This window comes from Puma concolor, chromosome D1, assembly GCF_028749965.1.
Source record: "Puma concolor isolate L17-30 chromosome D1, mPumCon1.1.hap2, whole genome shotgun sequence".
Classification (NCBI taxonomy): domain Eukaryota; kingdom Metazoa; phylum Chordata; class Mammalia; order Carnivora; family Felidae; genus Puma; species Puma concolor.
In genome coordinates, this window is record NC_141676.1 from 48876651 (window position 1) to 48902901 (window position 26251).

General features: G+C 49.4%; 1 protein-coding gene across 8 annotated transcripts in view; it reads right to left on the bottom strand.

Moving 5' to 3' along the window:
* Window positions 1-26251, bottom strand: part of AMPD3 (adenosine monophosphate deaminase 3) — a 60335-nt gene that overhangs the window by 13769 nt on the left and 20315 nt on the right. For all 8 annotated transcript variants that reach the window (XM_086677986.1, XM_086677993.1, XM_086677991.1 and 5 more), the window contains exons 2-6: window positions 23702-23927; window positions 12403-12607; window positions 8389-8551; window positions 6057-6276; window positions 3962-4091 (exon numbers count right to left, since the gene is read on the bottom strand). In XM_086677986.1, the coding sequence (XP_086534112.1) occupies window positions 3962-4091; window positions 6057-6276; window positions 8389-8551; window positions 12403-12607; window positions 23702-23922 (939 nt within the window). In that variant the 5' untranslated portion in view covers window positions 23923-23927. The remainder of the gene's footprint in view (window positions 1-3961; window positions 4092-6056; window positions 6277-8388; window positions 8552-12402; window positions 12608-23701; window positions 23928-26251) is intronic.

A 26251-nucleotide genomic window follows, 5' to 3' on the forward strand; every position in this document is an offset into this window, starting at 1 on the left:
CCCCCAAGTCTTCAAGATAAAGCTCAAACTCCTTAGCCTGGGATTCAAGGCTTACTTCCACCCTTAATTCCCACCTTACCACTGCCTGCTCTATGCTCCAGCCATGACATACCACTTACAGGCACCCGAGGCATTGTGCTATTCTGCACCACATCACTTTGCCCATGTGTCTCCTCTGCCTGGCATGTCTTCCTTCCTCCTCACCAATCTCATCCACCTACAGGGAATTTCTAACCACCTCCTCCTCCTGGAAGCCAATCCTGATCCCCTCGGCACACTGACCAGTTTTTCCCTTGCCCAACCAGGAAAGCTAGCATGGACACTCCCATTAGTGTACATGTCTCTGCTGTTCACTCTACAAATTCCCCATCTACTCTGTCACTAGACTGGGAGCACAGTGCTCAAGGACAGAGACCTCATCTTATGCATCTAAGTCTCCAGTGCCCACCCAGAGCCTAATATGATGCATTTGTTGAGTCAATGGATGGATGGATGAACAAATGATGATATCCACATCCTCAAATAACCCTAAGGGCCCGCCAAATGCCCCACAAGGTACCATTCTTCCCACTGACTTCTCTTGGAATATTCCCATCAGCCACCAGCCCTGAGGAAACAGAGACCTGGCTAATCCGGGGGATGGCTGAAGTCACAGTGGGCATCCTGATGCCCCTTGCACGAGACCAAGGGGCCTCAGGGAGGTCCCCAGGGAGAGAGGCAGCAGTCTCATGGGCTCTGCAGTTACTGCTGTAGCCGGCTGGGTACTCTGCCAGGGCCAGGATGAGGAGGCAGCTGACCTCTGGCCAGGGAATGCTGTCCACAGCTGGCCAGGCATCTCCAAGTCAGGCCAAACCAGACATTTGATCTGTTGAATTTCTGTGAATAGTGTCTGAGCCAGCCCATGTCACTGACAGCATCACTGACTCATCCGGGCCCTTCTTGCCATTAATCTTGCCACTTCCAACCAGAAAGACCACTAGACATCAAAGAAATAAAACAATTCAAAGCACCAAAAGCTAAAACATCGCCCAAAGCACACTGTAAAGGCTCAGTCATCTCAGGGATAGGCTGGGCTCATGTGGGATGCACAAGAGGTCAGCCTGGCTTAGCTCAGCAGGACGCAGCTGGACTCCACTACCTCAGCATGACAGAGCACATTCTGGGCTTTCTGCTTGTGTCCTCTAGCATACCAATGACACACTGCAGGGGGTGCAGTCTGTCCTTATCCCCACGAGTCACAAGATGAAGGAAGAAAACAACTGGACAATCCAGGAAGCATCCAATCCAAACTTCGGAATGTCCAAGGTGATTATTTTAGAAACAAGTAAAAGAGCCTGTCATTGGATGTCAGTGTTTTCAATTCACGAGGAGACACCAGCATGTTCTTGTTTTCACCTAAGATCCAGGTGTAAGCAAACAGTACAGTTTACACACAGGGCTGGCCAACACTGGCCATTTCCACATGCATAGCAGACATCACTAATTGATTGCAGCACTTTCACTATGCTTTGGGAGTAGCTACTGCCAAATGGTCAAGTCTGGCACAGAAGATGAAGCCTATTTGCTATGCCTGATATGGCACGTAAACCAAAGTGGATTGAGGACTAATCTTACCCAACTCCTAAGCAGTAAACACACTCGGCCCTGGTTCTTACCTCTGAGCAAACAACAAATGTCTCAGTTACACAGTCCTGCTGGTTGGGCCCCGTGGTGTCATGACACATGACCTGTTGTGATGTTGCAGATACTTTCACAAACACCACCCACACAGACCCAATGGCCACGCACAGCTTCTGCCTCAGAGCACAGCCCTGGTTTGCCCTCACAACACTGATAGCTACCTTAGAAATATGGAGGCCACCCTCCCAGGCCACCCTGGGTTTCAGAAAGCCAGTTCTCTCACAGAAGAGGTTTCCAAGGTAAGATAGAGCAGTCAGCACCCAGGAGGCAGGGAGGGGCAAGCAGAGGCCCGACTTGGAGCAGATCTGGGCCCATGTTTATGGACTGCTGTGGTGCCAGAAAACAGGCCACTGCATTACGGCACAGGGGTTAAGTCCATCTCTATCCAGAGAGCACGTTTAGCCTCAGACTGAGAGGGGGATCCCTAGGGTTAGGTAACCACGGCCCCCTCTAGGACCCTCTTCCACATCACAGCCAGAGAGCAGCTGGTTGGCTCAGGAGCCCACCCATTGGGGCCCTACCTCAGAAGCAGTGTCCCAGCCAGTAAAATCACCAAGGACACCTTAGCCCCAGGCAGCAGGAAGTAGGCCCAGAGCACTCATGTGGAGGGTAGGACTGCACTGGGCTGGGCAAGAAGCTTCCTCAGACACCCATCTGGGTACGTGTAGTGCATTTAGGCAGGGCTGAGAGGGACTGGCATGGTGCCTGAGCATCTACCTGTCTGAGCACCTGAGGCTCTTAGAGAAGGAGCAAATAGTGCTCAAAGGTAAGGGTACCAGGTAGGTGATTTCTCACATATGCTGTCACCTCTACCTGGAACCCCCTGAGACACTTCCATAAGCCTCACAGCTCATGAGCTGAAGTCACCTCTCATTCTCAAGCCTCTTCCTTGAGAAGAGCCTTGGATGGATGGTCCCATCCAAGGGGAGTCCATGCCAGACCGCAAGAAGTGACCTTAGAACCCCCTAGAGGAGGCCCCCAGGGATGGGAACTCACTTAACAGAAGTGACCTTGGGACCTCTCTGGAGGAGGCCTTCCAACCATCACAGCTGAGTGTTCCCAATCAGGTCAGGGAGGCTTGGGCTCCACAGAGGAGCCACATCTTCCCTGTACCCCCAGCCAAGGTTCCCTTATCAAAGCTTGCCCCAGAGAGAGGCAGTCCTCAGGGGTCACATCTAGGACAGAGGCCCCAATGGAGATGAGGACCCCACTGTGACTCAGCTCAGGTTTGGCCATGAGGCAAAGCCTAATCCCCACCCTTCCCCTATGAGCTCCTGTCCCAGAATACTACCATGCCCCCTCCCCCTTCCCAGCTTCCTCTGCGAACCCCAGGGGCCCTGCATGGTCCAGAACCTCATACACCTCTGCCAACACACTCTCCCCACAGCCCAGCACCACGCTCTCCCCCAGCACCTGAGCTCCTGTCACACCACACCACCTGCTGTCGTGGCATACACTGGTCGTAGTCTCTTCTCTCATAGCACCCTCTCCCTCTTGGTCTTTGCATATGCTGTGCCCTCTGCCTGGAACGCCATCCCTTTCATTCCTTTGCCCCCAACCCCACCCCCCTCCAGGCTGACTCCTACTCACTCTTTAAGCCACCCCTGCCACAACACCACACTGAGAGGACTAGGCTAGGAACTTCTTGGGGATGGGCAGCGACTGCTGCTCAACATCAAACACCCCATGCTTAGCACTGATATTCATGAATGGAAGAAAATGGAAAAGCTGGAATCCATGATCATTTAACCTACACACCTGCCCCAGCTGCAGCCCCTGCAGGCCACAGGAACCTGAGCCCAGGCTAAGCCTCCCCCTCCACCCTAGGGGAGTGGCAGAGACAGGAGCACATCAGGTCTTTTCCATAAATACACCTGATCCAGAAGGAAGCAAAACCACAAACTCCCAAGCCCAAAGAGTTCATAACAGCCTTTTCTCTCTGTGATGAATGTAATACATCCTCTACCTTAAAAGTAGCCTGACCTCAAGTCTTATGACAATTAACAGACAGACCATACCCTATTTTCTAAGGAAGAGGGCACATTCCAAGAGATACATGATATGGACAAAGATTTCCACCTAGAATCATACCCAGCATGATCTGAGGCATGGCCTGAGAGAAGGAAGGCAACTCACCAGTCTTCCTTCTGCATGTACACATCACACTCCTCTGGCCAAGGAAGACCACACAGGGGTCCAGCCCCAGACTCACCCAGGGTATCCCAGTGGTTTGGAAAGGGGACCGGGAGGGGTGACTCTCAACAGTGGCCCACTGACGCACCTTTCTCACATTATAGAAGTCTCGGTGAGGGTTACTCTTCAACTCTTTGAACTCAGACATTTCATTTAACATCTCATGAAGACTGAACTTGGATTCCAGAAAGTTTAGTCGCCGGTGACAGTATGTTTTCCTGCAAGTGGGGAGAAACCACAGTTAAGGAGAAGTGGCATCAAGCTCTCCAGTTTTGAGACCTCCAGTGGCTGTGGGGACCAACCCTCAGGTGCAAGGTCAGGATGCAGCAGGGAGGGATGTGGTGGTCCCAGCTTTCTGCAGACACAGCTGACCTGTGTAACCACCTCCACATATTCCACGAAATGAGCAGAGAGTCAGTTCAGGGCAGTGGAAAGCTGACTTTGCAAACTCATACAGGTGCTCTGACTTCTAGCTTTATGTGCTTAAGTAATTCATCCCAAGCCTCTGTTTCCCATGAGCAACTACAGAGATGGCAATGCCCAGGACTGAACTGGAGGCTAAATTGGCTCTTGTGTGTGAAGGGCCTAACTCTGAGCAGAGTGGATGCTCAATAAAAGTCTCCCTCCTCATCCCTTCCTTCCTTCCTTCCTTATGTCTTCCCATTGATCCTCAGCCACCTTTACTTCTTTAAAGAGTTTCACTTCTCCCCAGAAGATCAGGAGTACAGTCAAACTATAAGGCAAGACCTGCCTACCTTTGGCATAGAGAGGAAGCATCCTGTAATCTAATGACATTCCCCAAACCCCAAGACCTGAAGACCCCTCAACTCTAAGGTCTCAAGACAAGCAGAGGATGTTTTGTATCATGGGCAGATTAGGAATGTAGGGATGTTTAGTAGCACAGAAATCTCTGCATGGACTGATGCTCCCACCAGCCAGCAAAGGCCCCCAGGGGTGGGAACTCACTGCTCCTGGCCAACTGCCAGCCCACAACCAACCCAGGGGTCTGGCCATGTGCCTGTGCTCAAGCCACACGGAACCTTCAACCACAAGTCACGCCACCCTGCTTCCTTGTGGCCCCCAAATAAACAGCAGCTCTCATGGCATGCAATCACTCGGACATTCTTAAGGACCAGCTGTCGACCCTGGAACGTCACCATGTCAGCCGAGGCAAGCCCCAGAGCGGCACAGAGGATGCATGAAGAGTCTGAGTCACGAGGGATTTCAAAAGTCATCTCCACCCAATCCTTTCCCCAGCAGGTCTCACCTGGATAGCCTCCTGGACAGGACAGCCACTGTTTACATACCTCCCGGAACAGCCAGGGTCCTCCCCCTACCCTCCCTCCCAAGGCTCCCCCTCAAAGTTCCTCCTCACAAGGCAGAGGCAAGCCTGCTGGGAACTGCTTTTTCCCCCTCCCAGATCTGTCTTCAGATCAGTGAGGACAGAGAACTACTCTGCCCACCCCCCAGGGGTCCACTCCCTGTCTTGGGAACTGGCATCACACCATTCCCAGAAAAAACCTAAAGGCAGTGCAAGAGAGGTCCCTCGGCAATGACCAGCACCCTTTCCCTCCCCCAGCTTTCCAGTCCTGGCTGGACACTCACAGCACAGCCACTTGAGGGTTCAGGGACCGGCCCTCCTCTGCTGATGAGCTGCAGTGCTCACCAAGGAGGGAGGGGCCCAATGCAGGGAGACGACTGACCGCCTGACACGTTAGCTCAGCCAAGCCCGTGAGCATCCTGGGGGTCATGGCACAAAGTCCCCAGGCTCCCTGCACTCTCCCCTCCAGAAACATGGGAAAACCAATGCCTGCGGCAACAGCCTTCACCTCTCCCCTACCACCTGTGGTAATGCCCTGGGCGCTATCTCCACAAGGCCACTGCCCTGCCTGGGGAGAGCGAGAGCAGCCACTCTCAGGTACACAGGTGGCCACCAGCAAACAGAAGCTCCACATCTAGGATGCAGAAGGGACAGGTAGTACCACTCTAAGAACATGCCAGCCTATGATGGAAAATCGTTGCAGGAACCCACAAAGCACTGGGGAAGGGGACAAGTACTCTCTTTCTGGTATGACTGAAGTGCAGGCAAGCCCAGAGTTAAAGGGTGAGCTGACCTTTCCCAGCCCCTTCCTACAGAACAACCCCCATGCAAAGAGAGGCAGACCCGGGGAAAGCTGGCTTACGTGGGACCATCCGTGATAAGAGCCAAGATGTGGCTCATGTCCACTGTGTAGGTCTCCAGGTCGGGGTAGGGTAGGCTGTGGGGCTCCTGGCGCTCCAGCATCTTCTTATTATCATACACGAAGAGGATGCCCCCCTGCATGCAGACCAGGTAGCCCAGGTTGGGGGGAGCATCATCCAGACAGTAAGGGTCTTCCTGGGGTGGAGGGGGAGGGTGGAAGTCTGCAAAACAGGATTGAGTGATGGTAAAGTGCCCTTGACCTCTTGAGCTCACAGGAGCTCAAAAGTCACATTCCTTAGCCCTCTAATGAGGGATATCCCCATCATCTTATCTAAAACCTAACCACCCCACCTACCCCCACCTACCCTGACATCATATATCTCCTTCCCTGCTTTATTTTGTTTCCTTAGCATTTGCCACTATGTAAAATAATTTCACTTACTTATCCTAGGTAGTATATGTTTGGTTTGTTTCCTACTGTATCCCCATTTCCTAGAACAGACCCTGGCACATGGCTAGCACTTCAGTAAATATTTTTAATTTAACTGAAATGAACCTCAGCCTCCTGGGCATGACAGGGATGCCAGGCCCATTAAAAAGGGCAGCTGTGTCCTCTCCTAATAAAAGAACAGGCAGCACTTGGGACTGCCCAATGGGAATAATTTTCCCTGTCCTCCCACATCTTCCTGAGCCGAGGGCAGCCAAGAAGCTGCATGGAAAAGCCTCCTCCTCCCCAAAGTGAGCACAGAATAGGCAGCTTATCTCCCACAGAGCAGGGAATGGCAACGACAGAGCTATCTGTCCCCACAGCTGTTAGCCCACAGGAGGCAGAAAACACCTCTTGGCTATTTCCCAGCTATGAGACCGAACAAACCACTTCAGCTCTCTGATCCTGTCTGCTCATCTGAGAATAACACAACCTGCCTTAACGGGCTGTGGTGAAGGCTGCAAAAGTGGGCATAAGAAATGCTTTGTAACAGTAACGCCTAACCCATTAATTAGAGGACATTATCCTCATTACTCTTATAATGAGTATTCCTAACTCTTGATAAGCTCTGTCTCTGGCCAGGGAACGGGTTCTACTAAATAGCAGTAAAACTGGGGGCTACAACTCTGCACATCAACCAACCCACATAGAGCCCACCTTCTCAGATGCCAGCGAGAGCTAGGGACACTCCCTGGAATCTTCATCAAAGAAGGCAACCAAGGCAGTGTCCCCCATTCAGTGCTCAGAACAGACTGTCCCAGAGCAGGAGTGAGGCATCACAGGGGCTGAAGCAGCACAGCCCCAGGCTAGCTCAGGAGTCCCTAAAGTGTGCCAGGGGCCTGTGAGATGCAGGCAGGACCAAGGCCTGCAAGAAGCCACAGCCTCTGTCTCACCACGCTCATTTCCAGCCCCCAGGGTACTCTGCTTTGTATAGAGTACACATTTGACAGTCATTCCTGTCTGCCCTTGCCCAAACTGGGGCAGATGGCATCAACTTGCCTCAGACAGATAGGGAAATGGGCCCTGAAGTGTTGAGATACACCCAGGGTCCCAGGTAGCAACAGATGCCCAAAGCCCAGGTCTCAGAGCTGCAAGGAAAACCCAGACAGGAGAAGACCTGTCGACAGCAGTTACACCCAGCAGGCAGCCAGGTCCTTGGGCACTGGCACAGACCACCAGGCCCTCATCTGATCCCCCACCACCACCTTCACAGATAGTGGTTTCTTGTTGTATTCATTCACGTTACCTAGCTTACAGCCTCTACTGCTCCTATGTCCTTCACAGGCCAGTCTCCACCAGAAATCATCCTCCCATCTCTGACCTCCTCTTCCCCAAACGCTGCAGAACAGGCCCAAGGCATAGGTATTATTCCCATTTTACATATTGAGAAACTGAGGTCTGGCGAAATACCTTGCCCAAGAATGTGGTGGAGCTGAGACCAGAATGCAGGTGTGTTTGATGTCAAAGCCTACTTTCCCTACCCCCAGAACATGCACTCTGCATCTATCCCCACACTACCCCACCCCACCAGCAATTCAACATTTACTGTCTGATGGTGTTGTGTTAAACACCCAGAATGAGATTGCCTATGTCTCTGGAGGATTCTCTAGCTCAGGGTTTGCCTCTCTCTTAACTTCTATAGCTCAGCTCTGTCCAGAGCCAGGTACACAGTGCGCACAGAATCAGACATTGGGGAAACCAGCAAACGTGGGTGTAGGAAGCCAATACCAGAGCCTTGCCCTTAAAACACCATGTGGGAGAAATACATCCAGCCAGAACAAAGAGAATACATCCGGCCAGTACCAATTCTTGGGCCGTGCCCCACTTGGGACCCACATGCACCCACCTGGGAGGCCCTCCTCTGGAGGTGCAGTGTCTACCCTCTGATCACCCAGGTACCGGGCCGTGGTCCGTGGGAAGCGATGGTAGGCAAGTCTGGCATACTTCTCCCGTATCATCAGGGCCTTGGCTAGGCTTTTGGCAGCCTGCTCATAGTCCTCCACGGTGATCTGCAGAAGGAGGTGTGCAGAGAAGAGTCCGTATCATAGGCCTGAGACCACTGTCCTTAACAAGATCTACTGTAAAGTTGGCTTTCGGCTGCTGGCTGGGAACTTGGGCTTCAGGGGGCATTCTTCCCACTGACTCATACGAGCAGCTCACCCAGCCTAAAATGTACAGTTTATGCTCGGTTTATGTCGAACACCTGATTTCCTCGAGGAGTCTGGGAGACAACGTTTTTATTAACCTTAGGTGCTGAGTCTCTAATGAGCTTCCATGGTAGACGACACTTCAAACTTGTCATAAATCAATGCTGATAGAATTAAGTATGTTCTGGTGACTCCACGGGGAGAGGAGTCTGGCCTCTCCATACTCCACCCCCTGTACCTTTTCCCGGTGCTGACTTCGCTCTGCATCCATTTGCTATAATAAATCCTAGTCCTGAGTATAACTGTGTGCTCGGTCCTAGACGTCCTCTTAGTGAATCACTGAGCCCAGGGGTGGTCTTGGGGACCCTTGGCACAGGAGGAGAGTTACAGCTGCCAGAGACTAGGGAAGAGGCAGGTACTCTAGCCTGCACCCCCAAGGCCAGCCCCAAGTCCTGCTGATTAAACCACAAGCCTGCTGTTGCATCCTGAACATGAAGAGGCAAGGCCAGAACATATGTCTGATCAGAGGGTGAGTATCATTGCTTTCACATGAGGGACTCACCTGAGTCCCTCAGAGGGAAAAATAAAAACTCTGCACGCTCTGTCTGCTGCTTTGCTTTGGCTTCTGATTCGTGTGTTAATCATTCAATTCACCCAGGCAACAAGCGCTTGTTGACAAGTGTTAGATTTCATTTTGGTCCTTACGGCAACCCATTTTACAAATGGGGAAACCACAGCCCAGAGAGGCCCAGAAGTTACAAAGTCAAACTTCGGATTCTGATCTGACTGGGTCCCAAAGCCTAAGCATGTTCTGCTTTCCCAGAGCTGCCTCATACTCAAAGACAGACAAGATAAATTCCCACCTTCCATTGGGCTCATTTACCTCTGTGCATTTGGCAAGGATGTGTGTGGCAGAAACATGAATGTGTCTGGGGAGACAAGCCGTAACCAGACAGTCGTAACAGGAGGTAAGTGACACAGCAGAGGGAGATACAAGATACTGGTGGAGCATGGGGCGCCGGGGTGGGGAGGGTGGCAGGGGTGTTCCTGGAACTTTTCCTCTCTGCTTTAATTAAAAATCATTTTTAGTTTTGGTGCACCTGGGTGGCTCAGTCCGTTAAGCGTCTGACTCTTGATTTCAGCTCAGGTCATGATCTCATGGTTCATGAGTTCAAGCCCCGCATCGGGCTCTGTGCTGACAGTGTAGAGCCTGCTTGGGATTCTCTCTCTCCCTCTCTCTCTGCTCCCCCCACCCCCGACTCACTCTCCTTCACTTTCTCTCAAAATAAATAAACATTAAAAATTTTTAAAATCATTTTTAGTTTTAAAATACTTTAAACATAAAGACAGCACTGAAGATAATATGACAGACACTCACGTGTTTACCTTCCAGAGCTAAACTTTTAATGTTTTTCATTACTGTTCCAGATCTCTTATATACATGAATAAATAAATCATCATAGATATAGCTAAAACTCTACCCTCCTTGTTCCTTCACCCTACTCCAGCCTCAGAGGAAGGAAGTTGGTATATATCTTTTCCATGCATGTTTTTATACTTTCACTAAATGTTGCTCCTCACTTTGGTTAAGAAAGTAACTTCTCCTTTCCTGATTCCAAATGTCCCCATAAGAGTGTGTTAATTCCATTTTACACCTTCCAGTGGATGGCTTCTGAGAGTAGCAGGAATAGGTGAGAAGACACAAACACCTTAGAACCTTAGACAAAAATATGTCCCTGCCAATGACAAAGCCAAACACCTTGCAGAGCCAATGGACTCAGCCTGGCAAGGGGCTCAGGCCATGGCTAGAGAGGGTACTTGGGATCCCAGGGAATGACCAGCCATCGGCCCACTTGTAGATACTGCAGGCCCCATGCCGACAGTGGGCCTACTGGGGGCCAAGGTGATCTGCAAGGTCAGCCTGTTTCTCATGGACTCATAGTTCTCTGGGGACCAACCGCCCAGCTCAGGGGCTCTGTGCCAGAAATCAATGGAAAGAAGCTAGCTACTGAACCAGGCCAACATCCTCCCATTCAGCTGGCTTTCAATCTACTTCAACTCCCCCTATTCCTGTTCTGCCCACGTCAGAGGCCAGGTAGACACCAAGGACTCCTGGTCAGGATACTGCTTCTTTGGGGAAGGACTGCATTGTTTCCAATCCAACAAAATTCCCATCCACAAGAACTTAAAGTGTGGTACATCCACACAGTGGAATATTATGCACTTATATACATATTTAAAAAAAAAGAACAGGGGCGCCTGGGTGGCGCAGTCGGTTAAGCGTCCGACTTCAGCCAGGTCACCATCTCGCGGTCTGTGAGTTCGAGCCCCGCGTCAGGCTCTGGGCTGATGGCTCGGAGCCTGGAGCCTGTTTCCAATTCTGTGTCTCCCTCTCTCTGCCCCTCCCCCGTTCATGCTCTGTCTCTCTCTGTCCCAAAAATAAATAAAAACGTTGAAAAAAAAATTAATATTAAAAAAAAAGAACAAGGAAGTTCTTCATCTATTGAGAGGCATTATCTCTAAGATGTACCGTAAAGTGTAAAAAGCTAGACTCAGTATAATGTGTAAACTACCATTTGTGTAAAAATAAACAAATTATATGTGCCTAATTAATTGTAGGTACATAGGTTATTTGTGTGAAAACACACAAGGGTTGCCTCAAACAAATAACATATTTTTTAAAACTACAGGGTAATGTATAAGAAGAGTAGTAGCTACTTTGCTTTCTCAGATATATCATATATTCTAAAACCACTGTTAAAAAGAAGAGAGAACAACAAGGTCAATTGAGGTCAACAGGTAGCTGGTTGAGGGCCAGGGAGATAGACTCAGACTTAACCCTGGCACTAACTGATATTTCTCTTCAAGAAGTAGGGGCACCTGGGTGGCTCAGTCGGTTGAGTGTCCTACTTCAGCTCAGGTCATGATCTCTCAGTCCGTGGGTTCGAGCCCCACGTCAGGCTCTGTGCTGACAGCTCAGAGCCTGGAGCCTGCTTCAGATTCTGTCTCCTTCTCTCTGTCTCTCACCTGCTTGTGCTCTGTCTCTCTCTGTCTCTCAAAAATAAATAAACATTAAAAAATTGGGGAAAAAAAAAGGAAAGAAGTAAGCAATAAAAATGCATCATCCAACCAGGAAAATCAGCACATTTTTGGTGACTGTATTAACCGACTTGGTGTAAACCAAGCTTGTTCATTTTCTCCTCAAACCCCCTCGTCCTGGTTGGGAGAGTTTGGCCTGTATTTAAGGATACTGAGCCTAATCACATAGGAGAAGCTGAACAAGCAATAACTGATTTCACGCAAACCTGGACTTCAAGTCCACTCAACACTTGGAAACACTGAGGGGTCCGAGCTAGCATCTTCCTTAGTGGGCTGCAGGGACAGAGAGAAGCATTCTGGACCCAGGGAATGCATGGAACTTGCAGGCCACAGCCACAGCCCACTGTGCTAGCCTGCAACCCTAGGCCCCCCTCACGGGGATGAGCAGCACCCTAGACATACCCATACCCCACAACCTCTACTAAGACTCTCCTTCTCTTCAGACTTCTGTGCCTCCTGCCGGCCACCTCCTAGATACCCACAGACGATACCAGGCTTCAGGGCTGGGCATAGTCCCCAGTGGCCCAGGGGACCCTGGCCTCTGCACAAGGCCATCAGCCTTCATACAACCCCCAGGGGAGTGGGTAGAGAATGGGGAGTGGGAGACACCTTACCCCGGCACAGTAATCTCCACTGATGATGACCCGCTGGAACTCGGGAATGGCATAGGGCCCTGGCGTGGGCTGGCAAGTGGCTCCAGGGAACACAGGGGTAGTGGGAGACAGGACCGGACTGGCTGTCGGGGCGCCCTTCCAATCTTGCTGCGTAGGCATTTGCAGAGACAGGGACTGGGACCGAATCATCTTGAAACTTTTCTTTCTAAAAGCCAAGGACAAGGAAAAGTGGGAAGCATCAGTCACTAATTGGGGCAAGTGATAAAGAGTCTTTGTTATGTACATGGCAGGAGAATTTCCCTCTGATTAATCACTGGTACTGGCCCTATCATTAATAAGTAGCAAATTATGGGCGCCTGGGTGGCTCAGTCAGTTAAGTTTCTGACCGCAGCTCAGATCATGATATCGTGGTCCATAATTTTGAGCCCCGCACTGGGCTCTGTGCTGACAGCTCAGAGTCTGGAGCCTGCTTCAAGTTCTGTGTCTCCGTCTCTCTCTGCCCCTCCCCGCCCCCTCCCCCCCCCCCCCAGTCTCTGTCTCTCTCTTTCTCTCTCAAAAATAAACATTTAAAAAATTTTAAAAAAAGAAGTTGCCAATTATGCCTTCCTCTTGCACACATCTCTCTGCCTGAGGTACAGAACAGCCCTCAGATACCTCTCCCTGTGGTCACTAAGAATGGTTGTGGCCTGTGCAGGGCACACAGAACATTAGAGAAGGCAACTGTCTTGGGAGACAGAGAGCAGACCATACTGCAGGGGTCTAACACCAAGGGCAGGAGTGAGGACCATATTAAGTCACCCAAACTCCGAGTCCCAGCATCTGAACAGCCTCAGAAGGACAATGAACAGGGTCACAGACGGATAACCACCTTGTATTTCAAAGTATTCAAAATTTGGGGCAGTGGAGCCAGAAGAGCTCATGATGACTAACTAGTCCCACCTCTTTTTTTCATGAAGGAGTCAGGGGCCCAGAGATGGAAGAGGGCTTGTACAAAGTCACAGGGCAGGGTGGCAGTTAGCCCATAGCCTACCGCCTCTCTGGGAACTTATCCACCCCGTCACCTCCTCTGCTCCTTCCTGTGCCTAATCTGTGCCATCCTGGCTGCTGCTACTGCTGGGCAGGTGCAGATCTGTATCTCTGTTATGAGAAAGAGATCAGTCAGCATCAATCTCAGGTCCCTTTGGTCACTTAGCACCAAAAGATGATTTTACAAACTCTCGGGGAAGTGGGCATAGGTTGGTTTTAAAGTGCCACAAGCTCATGCTTATTTACAGTGATTTGTGAACACTCACCACCCCAAGTCCTAGGATCTCCAGGAAGGGAGTTAACCAGTAATGAGGTAAAGCCATGAGCACTCCCCTCTCCTGGGAGGAGTTCTGACTTTAATGACCCCAGGCCCCCAGCATAGCCACCCAGCAGTGCCCAATGCCAGAAACCAGCTGAGGACTCAGCAGGATATCCAAGGCCTATAGTCACCAGCAAAGGCCTCAGTGGCCCACAGACCCACAGAACCCCTCTCTCCTCTAGGTGCCATGATACCTAGAAGGGGTGGAAAAATTGGTTGATCTCCAAACAGGCCTTATGTGTCACCTGGAAGAGGTTACCTTCCTCCTGACACTTGACCAGGTCTCCTTACAGGCCCGTTGCTAATTTTTCAGGAACCACATTTACCTCTTCTGTCTATACACCCAACGCTTGCCATTTACCTCTTCTGTCTATACACCCAACGCTTGCCATGGCTCTCAGTCTTTATCTGCCCACTTGTGTTATCACCTCTTTGGGGCAAGGCTGTTTACACCTGGAAAGTAGAGGCAGCCCCTTTTCAAGAGTTTGACTTTGCCCTGACCTTGGGCCTTGCATAACAGATGCACTGAGTTGTTCAGGAAAGGCAGCCTGAACTCCAGGGGCCTACAACCCAGGCTCTCTCCAGCCTGCCATCATCCTTTCCACAGAGCTAAGCTAAGCAACATGCCCCCAAGGAAGATGTCAACTCATGCCAGTCAATCATTCCTCAAAGGCAGATTTACCTTGACTAATACAGTTCTCACTTTGGCATCTTTTGGTTATTCACACCTACAGGAAGAGCTATTACTTTGGGCTCCCTCTAACATTCTGACCGGTTCAGCTGGGTCCCATAAGACTCTGGCATTTGTGTCATTCATATGCCTGCCAGCTCACTGTTTTGTCTCTTTGCCAACTTCACCCCCATGCTTCAGCCAATGCTGCCTGAGGGCCAGTCTCACCAGGGAGAAGCAAGGTAACATCTAAGGTGAGCAACAGGTAAGAAAGGTAATAAAGCCCAGTATAATCAGGAAACTGGAAGGCTGCCTAAGCCAAGAACCCACCAGGCTTGTCCTAGGAATGTCCATATTCCTCTGCCTCAGTGAGAAAGCCAGTACCCATCAGCAGGTGCCCAAAGAGTTCTTCTTGAAGACATCCATTATGTCTCCTGTCTTGGTCTTCAAGTGAGCACCAGACTGTCACATGTGAACATCTGTGGGCTAGGAGCTCAGATTTTGCAGGCACAGGGATAGGTTAAACAACAGATGGGGCAACTCCTCAGGGCTTGCTCACCTTGGGCAAGGGCTTGGAGTAACAAGAGCTAACCATTAAGCTTATATCTCAGAACATTGGAAAAGCTAACTGGAGCCCAAGGAGAGGGCCCTGTATTGTTTCTATTGGGGCACATAACATATTGCCACAAGCTTGGTGGCTTAAAAACCACACCCATTTATTGGCTCACAGTTCTGTAGGTGAGAAGTCTGGGTAGGCTTGGCTGGGCTCTATGCTCCAGGTATCAAAAGGCCAAAATCAAGATGCTGGCTTCACTGAGCTCTTACCTGGAGACTCTGGGAAAGAATCCATTTGCATGCTCATCCAGGCTGTTGGCGGAATCCAGTTCCACATGGCCATAAGACTAAGGTTCCTGTTCCTGGTTGGCTACTGGGCAGGGGTTGCTCTCTGATTCTTGCACACAGCCCCCTCCATCTTCAAAGCCAGGCATAGCTGCCTCTGTGCTCCAAACCTCTCTGACTTCCCTTCTCCTACCAGCCAGAGAGAGCCCCCTACTCTTTATATGTGTGTCATTAGATCAAGTCCACCTCTGTAGCCTCCTTATCTTCAAGTCTGCTACTGTGCTACATATGACAGTATAATCGCTGAGTGATGTCTCATCATATTCAGAAAGTCTGGAGATTAGGGAGGGCCATCTTTGGGGAGGGCATTTTAGAAATTCTGTCTACTATAGGCGCATATCTAGTATCCATTCTATTCAACCAAGGCTCAGCCAACAAAGGTGGAAAGCAGCAACTGAGTGACTGAATATGCGCGTGTGTCCACACACCTGTCTTTCTTTCCCTCTCAAGGCTGTCTGAAGCCCCGCATGTGTAACAGCAATAAAAGAAGTTGTCTTTTAATAAGCTTAAAGTAAGCTTTATCTGGATTATAGAACAAGGGAGTGTCCTAGCTGGAAAGGATTTTAAACACTACACACCCCAGTCCTCTCATTAACACTGCCTCTGCTTGAATACCTCCACTGACAGACAGCTCATTACATTTCTGGATAAGACATCAGCAATCAATCATTTGTTCAAGAAACACTTACCAAGCACTTACTCTGGGCCAGGCCAGTGCTAAGCACACAAACAAGGTGAACAAAACATGATCTGTTGCCACTGTTAGAAAGCATTTCCTTATGATGGGCCAAGATCTGTCTGTCCACAGTCCCACCTGTTCTACCTCGTGCTAGCCCTTGGGGCATCAGAGTAAGCCAGCTCTCTCTGCCACAGCTGGCACGCCCCCTCTTTCCCCCACCCACACATCCACCTGGCATAAACTCACTCCTACCAAAGAGCTGGCAGGGTGTGGGGCTGTGAGGATACCAGCTCCAGGCCAAGCCTAAGGGCCCAAGGGGCCAGGAGCAGCTTTGTCCTCTCTGAAATGGATGGCACTTCTGGGTCACAAGAACCTTCTTGCCCAAACAGGTCCTCAATACAAGGACACGAACTGGTCACATGGGCTGTTATTATGGTATCTCTTAGCACCTGTCTGGTGCCCCTCCCGCCCAACTCTATGGCCCTCAGCTGCCCCTGCCATTCACTGTGTCCCCATCATTACCCTGCTCCATTTCCCAACCCTCCTCAACATCTGGGCACCCCAAAGCCTTCCTGTAATAACATTTGATTCATGTGTTAAACCCAAGTTAAGAACCCCAAGACCCTCTTCAATCTTCTAGAGAATAGCCAGCATCTTCCCAGGGACCTTCACAAGCCCCTGCCCTTATGTAGTCTGTCCAGAGGACTTGAAGGCTGGGAAAGTCACCAGACCAAACCTTTCACCAGAGGCTCTCAAATGTGTACAACAAGTCACTTTATTCAATAAAGTACCAAGTGCCAGCCCCCAGGGCTAGACAGATAGAAAATACACCTTGGACTCCAGGGACTGACTGATTGATGATGGCATAGATGGCCAGACAACTCAGCAGACTGTCACCACACAATGTCGTTGGTGTGTGAGAGGCTCTGGATATTTTGGGATCCCAGAGGAGACACCTAATCACACTGAGGGTGGGAGCAGTGAAGCAGCAGGATCAGAGATGTCTCCCTGCATCATTCTCAAAGGGAGAGGAAAACGCTTCAGAATGAGCAGGCTTGTTTGAAAACCTCCCTCGCACATACTCAGATCATTCTGGTAGCCGCTACCCTTCCAGATGAGAACTACCACTTTAAAGGTTTGGGGCAAGAGGGGCGGCTGTGTGGCTCAGTCAGTTAAGCATCTGACTTCGGCTCAGGTCATGACCTCACAGCTTGTGGGTTCAAGCTTTGTGGGTTCAAGCCCCGCATCAGGCTGTCTGCTGTCAGTGCAGAGCCCGCTTCTGTCAGATCTTCTGTCCCCTCTCTCTCTCTTCCCCTCTCCCTCACTCTCTCTCTCTCTCAAAGATAAATAAATAAACATTAAAAAAAATTTTTTTTTAAATAAAGGTTTGGGGCAAGAGCCACAAACCAGCATAGAGATTTATTCACAGTTTTAATTGGAATGCCATTAGGTGGGGCAGGCATTCCCCACCTCCAGAGGCTCAGCTGTTGCTCTTGCTTCCACTGTCACCGCAGTGATTCATGTGAGAATGGGGAGCAGTGACTGAGACCAAAGGTCCCAGCCGATCCAGAAGGAAGAAAGCAGATACAGCTGACTATGGTGCACTTCCGTGATGGGCAGACACTAGGAGAAGGAATGCCAGGCGCTTGGGCCCTGTGGAGAGCACTTACTCCATGTGCCCACCAAGTGACCAGTGGCCTGCTCGGGGGGGGGGGGGGGGGGGGGGGCGGGGGTGGCTTTGAATTGCACACTTGAAGCCTATCAGGTGTAAAAATTCACAATCTCAACCCTTGTTTCTTCCTTCACTTCCCTCTGATAACCTGCCCTCCCTTGTCACTATCCCCCTCTGCTCTCTCCTGACCAAGCGTAGGACTCCATTGCCCACCAACTCCCTTCCCATTGCCCTTCCTCCCCAAAGGCCCCAGCTTTTTGTTCTTAACTTTAAAAGCAGATGAATCAAACGGGTTTAAATGAAGCTGCTTTGTTAATGGCCCTGAATTTTAAAAGTTGCATAGCCCTAATTTAAGAAATTGTATTAAACAGGGGTATCTGGATGGCTCAGTTGGTTGAGTGTCCAACTTTGGCTCAGGTCGTGATCTCACAGTTCCTGAGTTCCAGTCCCACATGGGGCTCATGGCTGTCAGCCTTGTCAGCCTGTCAGCTTCTCAGTGCAGAGCCCGCTTCAGATCCTCTGTCCCCCTATCTCTGCCCTTCCTCCACTTGTGCTCTCCCAAAAAATACTTAAAAAAAAAAAGAAATTTCATTAAACAAAATGATTTAATAACATTGTAGCTGTACTATGCTCAACTCATAACAACTATCTGTTTATCTGTTTTACTTGGGAAAGCAGCTGTTCTAGAAAGCTACATTTTTCAGACAAAGTCTGTCCCCTTTATACCCTAATTTAAAAAACAACAACAACTATGATGTGGCTTTTTAAAATGAAATTCATAATTCCTATATCTTAATCAGAGCGTGCCGAACATAATTGCAAGTTCTCTCGATGACTCAGAGTCATCACCGTGTTACCCAGTCATGAGCTTAAAGGCATTTTGTCCCAAGACTTCAAATTCTTGTGTCTGCTTTTCATAGTTTCCTCCCTCACTGGTGACTGTCAAATAATAATGACAGAAACAAGAACACTAATGATGTTCCAAGTGCTGTCCTAAGTAGTCATGCATATTAGCTCACTTAGTTCTCCCAAGGTAGGTGTTTTATTACCCTCATTGTGCAGATCAGGAAATAGGCTCCTGCATTGAAGACCTCGCCCAAGTGCACTCAGTACTAACACATGGGCGTCATTTGAACTCAGTGGCCTTGACTCCCACGCCTGAGCTTACAGTCACCACAATGACCCTGCCTGTAGAAATTCCTCTCCCCACTTCTAGTCTCCTTCCTTAAATCTGTCACAGGATAAGAAACAAGATCACCAAGCTTATTATATGAAGTAAGAATAAATAGGAGATGGGACGAGAGTACTGGGGACATGACAGCTGAAAGCTACTAGGGTTTCTTTGGGGAATGATAAAAATGTTCTAAAACTGATTGTGGTGATGGTTGCATAACTTTGCAAGTATAATAAAAACCACTGACTTGTACAGGTTAAATGGGTGGGTTGTATGGTATGCGGATTGTATCTCAATAAAGCTGCTCAAAAAGAAGAAATGGGAGAGCTGGGGAGCACTAATGTACATTTTGGTTGCACAGACATTTTTCATGTCACGATCAGTGTTGGCTAAGTTCCAACTTTGTACTTTAGTAGGGTAGATGCGCTCTGGCTAGGTAGGATGATAAATTCAAAGTGAGCAAAGGCAAAAAAAAGGAGGAGTGAACAAAAGAGAGCTTCTGGGTACTTTTCAGGTTTTCCTGTCTTCTTTTCTCTGCCCCCTAACTTTGATTCCATAGATGGTCCACCCCTCTTGGACTCACCCCCGACCCACCCCCACGTCCCAACAGAGTCTTAGCTAATGCCATCTTCCTAAGGAAGTAGAGCCCAGTAGCAAGCTGTCCCTGCTGGCCTCCTCACCCAGCCTGGGGGAGCAGTGATGGAGACCAGAGGTCCCAGCCTCTGCAAAACAAGTGCTTCTCTGAGCAGGCTGAATCACTGGCTCCCTGGAAAGAGCCCCCAATCCTAGAAGGGCTGTGTCTGAACCCAGCTCAGCTCTTACAGCTGCTGGCTTCCTGGAGCCAGCCTCCATGTTTTAGGTGCTCATCTTTCTTATTCACAATCCAGTTTTTCTTCTTTTTGGAAGAAACTGTTTTATTTCCTGATTTTAGTTTGTGCCTTTACATTAGACCTCCAATAGTCTTTGCTTGCTTGCTTGCTTCGTAAAAGAGAAAAAGGCAATGGTTGTAAAGAAAGGCTCTCTCCAAGTGCCAGGAATATTCAGGCTTCTCAGAAGAGCCAGGGTGAGGAAGGGCTTTTTCCAAACGATGTCCCTTCTCATGTCACAGTTTGAAACACAAACCCACAGACTCTGGGTATCTGGAGATGTGCTGCAGGCTCTAGGCCTGTGGGCTCCTTGCAGGATGCCTCCACATCACCACTTACATTCCAGAGTGTCAAGGAGGAGCCAGAGACAAAGAGGAAGCTGGGGAGAGGGTTCCTCCAGGGACTGTCCACGTCTGAATGTTTGCATAATGGTGTCTCTACTGAGCAGTGAGGCTGAAAGAAAATTAGGGATGTACCGCTCTGGAGAACACTGGGACTTCTGACAGGTAGTCTGGGGATCAGTCCATCCTTTGGCAGAAAAGAAGCTTTTCTTTTGGGAAGCTCTGGCCCAGCTTCCTTCATTTCATTCAAAAGCCGGCAATAATACCCTGGGGAGCAGCACCCAGTGTCATTCCAGCATCTACGGGTGGAACCAAAGACTCCACCCCTGGCTGGAGATGGAATAGCCTCATGATCAAGGTGTGGGGTTCTAGATTCAAAAGACATGGGTTTTTTGGGGCACCTGAGTGGCTCAGTCAGTTAAACGTCCGACTTGGTTAAGTGTCTGACTTCTGCTTAGGTCATGATCTCACAGTCTGTGGGTTCAGGCCCCACATGGGACTCTGTGCTGTTAACACAGAGCTTGCTTCGGATACTCCGTCCCCATCTCTGTCTGCCCCTCCCCACACACATGTGTTCTCTCTCTCTCTCTCAAAAATGAACATTAAAAAAAAAAAAGTCGTGGATTCTACTCCCTGCTCTGTCACTTACTCACTCCGCGTTCTCATGCAAGTTAATTTAACCTCTCTGTGCCTTAGTTTCCTCATCTGCAAAATGAAGTCCATAAGAATAACCAATTAATAAGCTTGATGTGGGGATTAAAGAATGAAAGCAAACCACACAGCCCAGCACTGAGTCCACAGTAAGCAGTAGCTGATGCTGTCTCCCCAGGAGGAAGTCGGGCAAACAGTGAACAGTTAACAGAGGGCTTATTGTGACACTGTTCTAGGCCCTTTCCACGTCAATTCCCTCATTCCTCACAACACCCCACAAAAGTAGCTACTGTTACCATCCCCACTTTATAGATGAGGAAGAAAGTAGGGCACAGAGATGTTTCCTAATTTTCTAAGGTCATAGAACATACTAGAGAGTGACAGAACACAATGGTCCAGAGAGCTGTAGCCACCCTGAAGTGCTACCTGTGAAGATACTACAACTTTTCTCTGTCACACATCCACTGCTCACCAACATGGCCTAAGTCCTAGGCTGGACCCTGGGGATCCAGATACAGAACTCAGGAAGCTTCCAGTGTTAGGGAGCATATAGATGCGAACCAAGACCACCACATCCTAACGAGCAGGGACAGAACATAATTCCTGGAGAGGAGCCAGCCTATGGAAGAATTTCTGGAAATCATGAGGCACCATTTGGACTTAGAGTAAGAAAGTTTCCATTTTGCTGTTAGCCTGGGCATTGATAAGAAGAGTACACTCTCTTTTTGCAGATGTGAGGCACGGTGTCACCCTGTAATGAAACTGGCCTCAGAACCCCACTATTCCCGATAATAAAAAATACCAGGACTTCTTCTCTTCCAATTATTAAGGGTCGAAAATGCTCAATTCATAAGACACAGCGGGTTCTGCACAGCATTCAGTCCACAAAGCCAGCCCTCTGTTAAGCCAGTGCAGTGTGGATGAGGGGCCTCTACAGTCATGCTCTTCTTTTTTTTTTTTTTAATTTTTTTTAAAGTTTATTTATTTTTGAGACAGAGAGAGACAGAGCATGAATGGGGGAGGGGCAGAGAGAGAGGGAGACACAGAATCGGAAGCAGGCTCCAGGCTCTGAGCCATCAGCCCAGTGCCCGACGCGGGGCTCGAACTCACGGACCGCAAGATCGGACCTGAGCTGAAGTCGGACGCTTAACCGACTGAGCTACCCAGGCGCCCCTCTTCTTGACCCTCCAGGGGTGAACACACTGTTGGACCTCCAGCCACCCCACCTCACCTAACACAGGCTGGCACTCACAGCCGGCTAACGGCACCCACTACCCCTTCCCTCCGTGGGCCCAGAGCCCCTCACTTATTTTATGGATGGCGAAGCCTTTATACCAGTACTTGCCTTTTTACTTCTTTCCCAAAAAGTGAAGGAAATACTGAAATTCTATACTACCAAGAAAGCAGAGGGCGTGCCTTTAAAAATAAGGAGATATCGTAGGAAGGACCTGATTGCTGACCAGGTCACAGTCAGGGCTTACGTTCCACCATGTTAGCTCTAAGGTCTGCAGTATGCTGGTGGTCCAAGAACCCAGCTAAAGCCCCACTAGACTTTTTCTCAAAGTTCTTTTATTCTTTAATTCCACTCTCCTGGGTGAGATCAACTGAAAGGAGGAGGGCTTCACATTGTACTTGGATTTAAGATCCAAACTTCTCATCAGGGAGCACAAGACCAGTCTGACCTGAGCCCTGACTATCCCTCCAGCCTGAGGTCTCTCTCTCTCTCTCTCTCTCTCTCTCTCTCTCTCTCTCTCTCTCCTTCAACACTTTATTCATCTACTTCATAGCACCCATGCTCGGCCTGCTTGTCCTCAGATCCACTTCTCAAGCTCCCCCTCTGCCCCCCTGTGTTTCCTGCTTTGTGTTAGCTGGCTTCTGGCTAGGTTTGGCCAATGGCAACCACTGGGAGAAATTGGAAGGTGCCAGAAGGATTGCAGCTAGGTATCTCCTGCTTCCATCTCTGCCTCGGAAGCATCTCTGCAGCTGCTGCCTCTCCTCCTTGGCTCCTTTTCCATCGAAAAGGCCACCACAGTTCCAACTTCTCCCCCCTGGGCTCCAGCAGCACTGCCTCTTTCCATCATCCCTGCGGCCTCAAGTGGTAGCTGCTTCCTACTGCTTTGAGTCTCCGGCCTGCCTCCCTGCCCTCTGCTTGTCTTCTCAGGTCTCCGCCACCTCAGCAACCATTCCCTGCATTAAAATCCTCCTTCCAGGGCTGCCCGGGTGGCTCAGTTGGTTAAGCGTCCGACTGCAGCTCAGGTCATGATCTCATGGTTCATGGGTTCAGCCCCATGTCAGGCTCTGCGCTGACAGCTCAGAGCCTGGAACCTGCTTTGCATTCTGTGTCTTCCTCTCTCTGCCCCTCTCTCCCCTGCCACGCTCATGCTCTGTCTCTCTCTCAAAAATAAATAAGCTTTAAAAAAAGAAGAATTTTAAATCCTCCTTCCAGTATTTAAGTGATTTCTGTTTTTTCTGGTTAGACCCTCACTGATACATCACTTATCATTACTTGTCATTTTTTTAATTTAATTTGTCCCGTTACTTAATTGTTGTCTAGACCAACTACCTGTAAGCTCAACAGGGCAGGGACTGGAAATATCTTGTTCATTAGTGCATCCTCTGTGCCTAGTATAGCACCTGGCACATAGTGAACTGACTTATTTAATAATGCAAAGTAATTGTCAAGCGATGAAAAGAAGTAAAATTGATGTTTCCCAAGCAATCTTCAAATTTCCAAAAGGATCATAGAACTGTCATTTGCAAATGGTGCGTATTTATGCACATGATTTGTTGTTCAAACAGCAGCAGAGAAAAGGTGTTTTTTTACCTTTTCTGCCAAACACAGGCCTGGAAACAGCCTTCAAGAAAGAAGTGGTGAATTAAGGGGTCTTGGTTAAGGAATAAACTCATCTCCCAGGGACAGGCCCCCTATCTCAGACACATGCCCACAGCCTGCCTGGGTCTGCACCACTGTGCACATGTGCTCTGGCTTGTGGGGACAAACCTTTTTGCCGTCTCCACGGACTTCTGCTCCGCCAGCTCCTTCTGCAGCTCCCTCTCCTTGGCCTCCTTCTGCCCAATGGGGCAGTCCTCGGGGACAGTGAAGAGGGACAGGGCATCTTTGCTGTCCTCTTCTCGGAGTACTTTAGCAAACACTTTCTCTGCCAGGAGCCGGACTTGCTCGTCCACCTCGGAGATGTTCAGCTTGGGAAACTGGCGCGGCATCTCGGCTAGCAGAAAAAGAGCAAGCATTAGCCTCTGGAATTCCCAGATGGCCCGAGTCAGTGGGGTGGGGGAGGAGAAGCTACTAAAACAAGGGTCCTTGGGGTCAGCTGTCTTACTCCGGAATTCCCCAGACCAAACCCAGTGCACCAGCTTCAGAAACTAGCTCCATAAGTCATTGGATGTGAAGGGTATAGCACCACTCACCTTTCATGAGAAAGCAAATGTTCAGAAGTCAAAGAATGACCGAACTACTTGTGTTTCTATTGTCCCGAACACAGGGGACCCACAGCATGCTGGCAGTCCTACCTCTCCTGGCTTTGTTTCCATGATGGGGAAGGGATAGGAGAGTTCAGACCCCTCTCCTGCAGACTATCAGGGGGCCGTCTGGGTACAGCAATGACCAAACCTCACTCCCCACTGCATAAAGGGAAGATGAGAGCCCAAAGTTCTTAATGATTAGCCTAAGGTCCCATGAGATGGCCGCAGTGCTCTGGGCGATCCAAAGCCACATTCTTCATCACACAAAACACGCTCTTTTGCTGAAAAGAAAGAATCTACCATGACGGTTCTACCATCTCCCAAGTTTTCTGGAACTCTGAACAAGACACAGCAAATAAAATAAAGGTTTAGAGACAGGGATACTCTACCTTTCACAGCCCCGCTGAAAACTTACTTCCTCAAAGCTTGGCCTATCTCTCTTCACACTGGCTCCTTATTATCCCTAGCTGGCCTAAATTACCTGGTTTGTTCCTTTCTTTTCTTTCTTTCTACCTGTCTGTCTTTCTTTTAACATTTATATAGGACTTATTAATAGGTACACTCTGCCAAGCCCTTTCTACTTATTAACTCAGTGAATCCTATTATTCACATTTTACAGATGAGAAAATAAAGGCACAGAGAGCTAACTTGCCCGGGGTCACACTTTTACTAAATGAGCAGAGACTTGCGTTGTTCTCAGCCTTTGGCCCTCTGCCCCTTTCCTCTCTGAGCCTCTGTTCAGAGGTTTGAACCCAGGCACCTGGTCCCCATGCCTGTCTTCTTAACCACTACATTGTAGTGCTTCTCTTTGTCCAGCTAGGTGTCAGGATAGGTTCCCTGGCTGTGCCCAGCATCACTCCTACAGAATGAATGAATACTGCATCCTATCAACAAGCTACCTTCACTAGAGCAGCTCTGGAAGAAGGGTGTCCTGTCTACCTATTACCACAGTTTCTTTGAGCAAGGTTTAAAGAGAGAGGTGGTTTAGTCAGCCGGGAGACGAGGATGAAGGTAAGACAGGAGCCCTGTTTCCGTGTGGCCAGGAAAGGAAGCAATTACAGGGGAGGAGAGGTTCACTGAGCAGCCTTGGGACAGTCACTCTCTGTGCCTCACAGTTTTCTCCTCTGTGAGATAAAGGGATGAGACTAGGCAGTCTCCAAGGCGCTCTCAGTTCTAAGTGCTGTAATTTCTAGATACCAGAGAGCTTTCTGGTGCCCAGGGAGGCTTGCTGCTCTGGTGTTCTCATGGGCCTAATTCATGACACAGACAGGAAGGAAGAAAGCAGGTCAAACGCCAGTCAAAGTACATCTGTGAGCCCGTTGACTGTGAATCCAATTTCCTCCTTCCCTCCACACCCAGGACGATAGCTTTCCTGGGCCTCTCCCCTCCAAGTGATTGAGTGGGAGGGAGTTGCTGTGGAGGGAGGAAGTTGGCACGTAACTGTGCTGATCTGTAGCAGCAGAGAGCAAGACAGTGAAGGCCAGACCTGCAAAGAGGAAGAGACAGAGCTGTCTGTGGAGACGTCCACATCCTGATAGCACACAGAAGGGGAAGCTGGAAATCATCAGAACGGGGCTTGGGGAAAAAGGTGACAGAGAGAGAAATGGAGAGGAAGACACAGAACTAGAGCCAGGGGGAGCTGTTAGGTGAAAAGGAAGCTGGACCCCATCAACCCCTCTCCCCACTCTAAGGCTGCGGGTCAAGTGCAGCATTCTACAACCTCACAGGGCATCTCAGAAGTAGACATCAAACAGGGCTCGGGCAAGGGGCAGCAAATGCCATAAAGCATCCATACCATTTGACAGAATAAACCCAGTTCCAGAAATTGCTTCTAAGAAAAGAATCTGAAGGAAAAAGCACAAAGATGTTTACCTGCACTATTTATATAAAAAGCTTTAAAGTGTCCAAATAAGAGCACATTCACTTGAAGAAAAAAGTCAAGCAACCAAAATTATAATTATGAGGACAGTGTAATCACATAAAAAATATTGTGAAATAACAGTAAATGAAAAAATTAATACATAAAACTGTACCCATGCTTTTGTTGCAGTGAGATGAAAATGCATTCCCT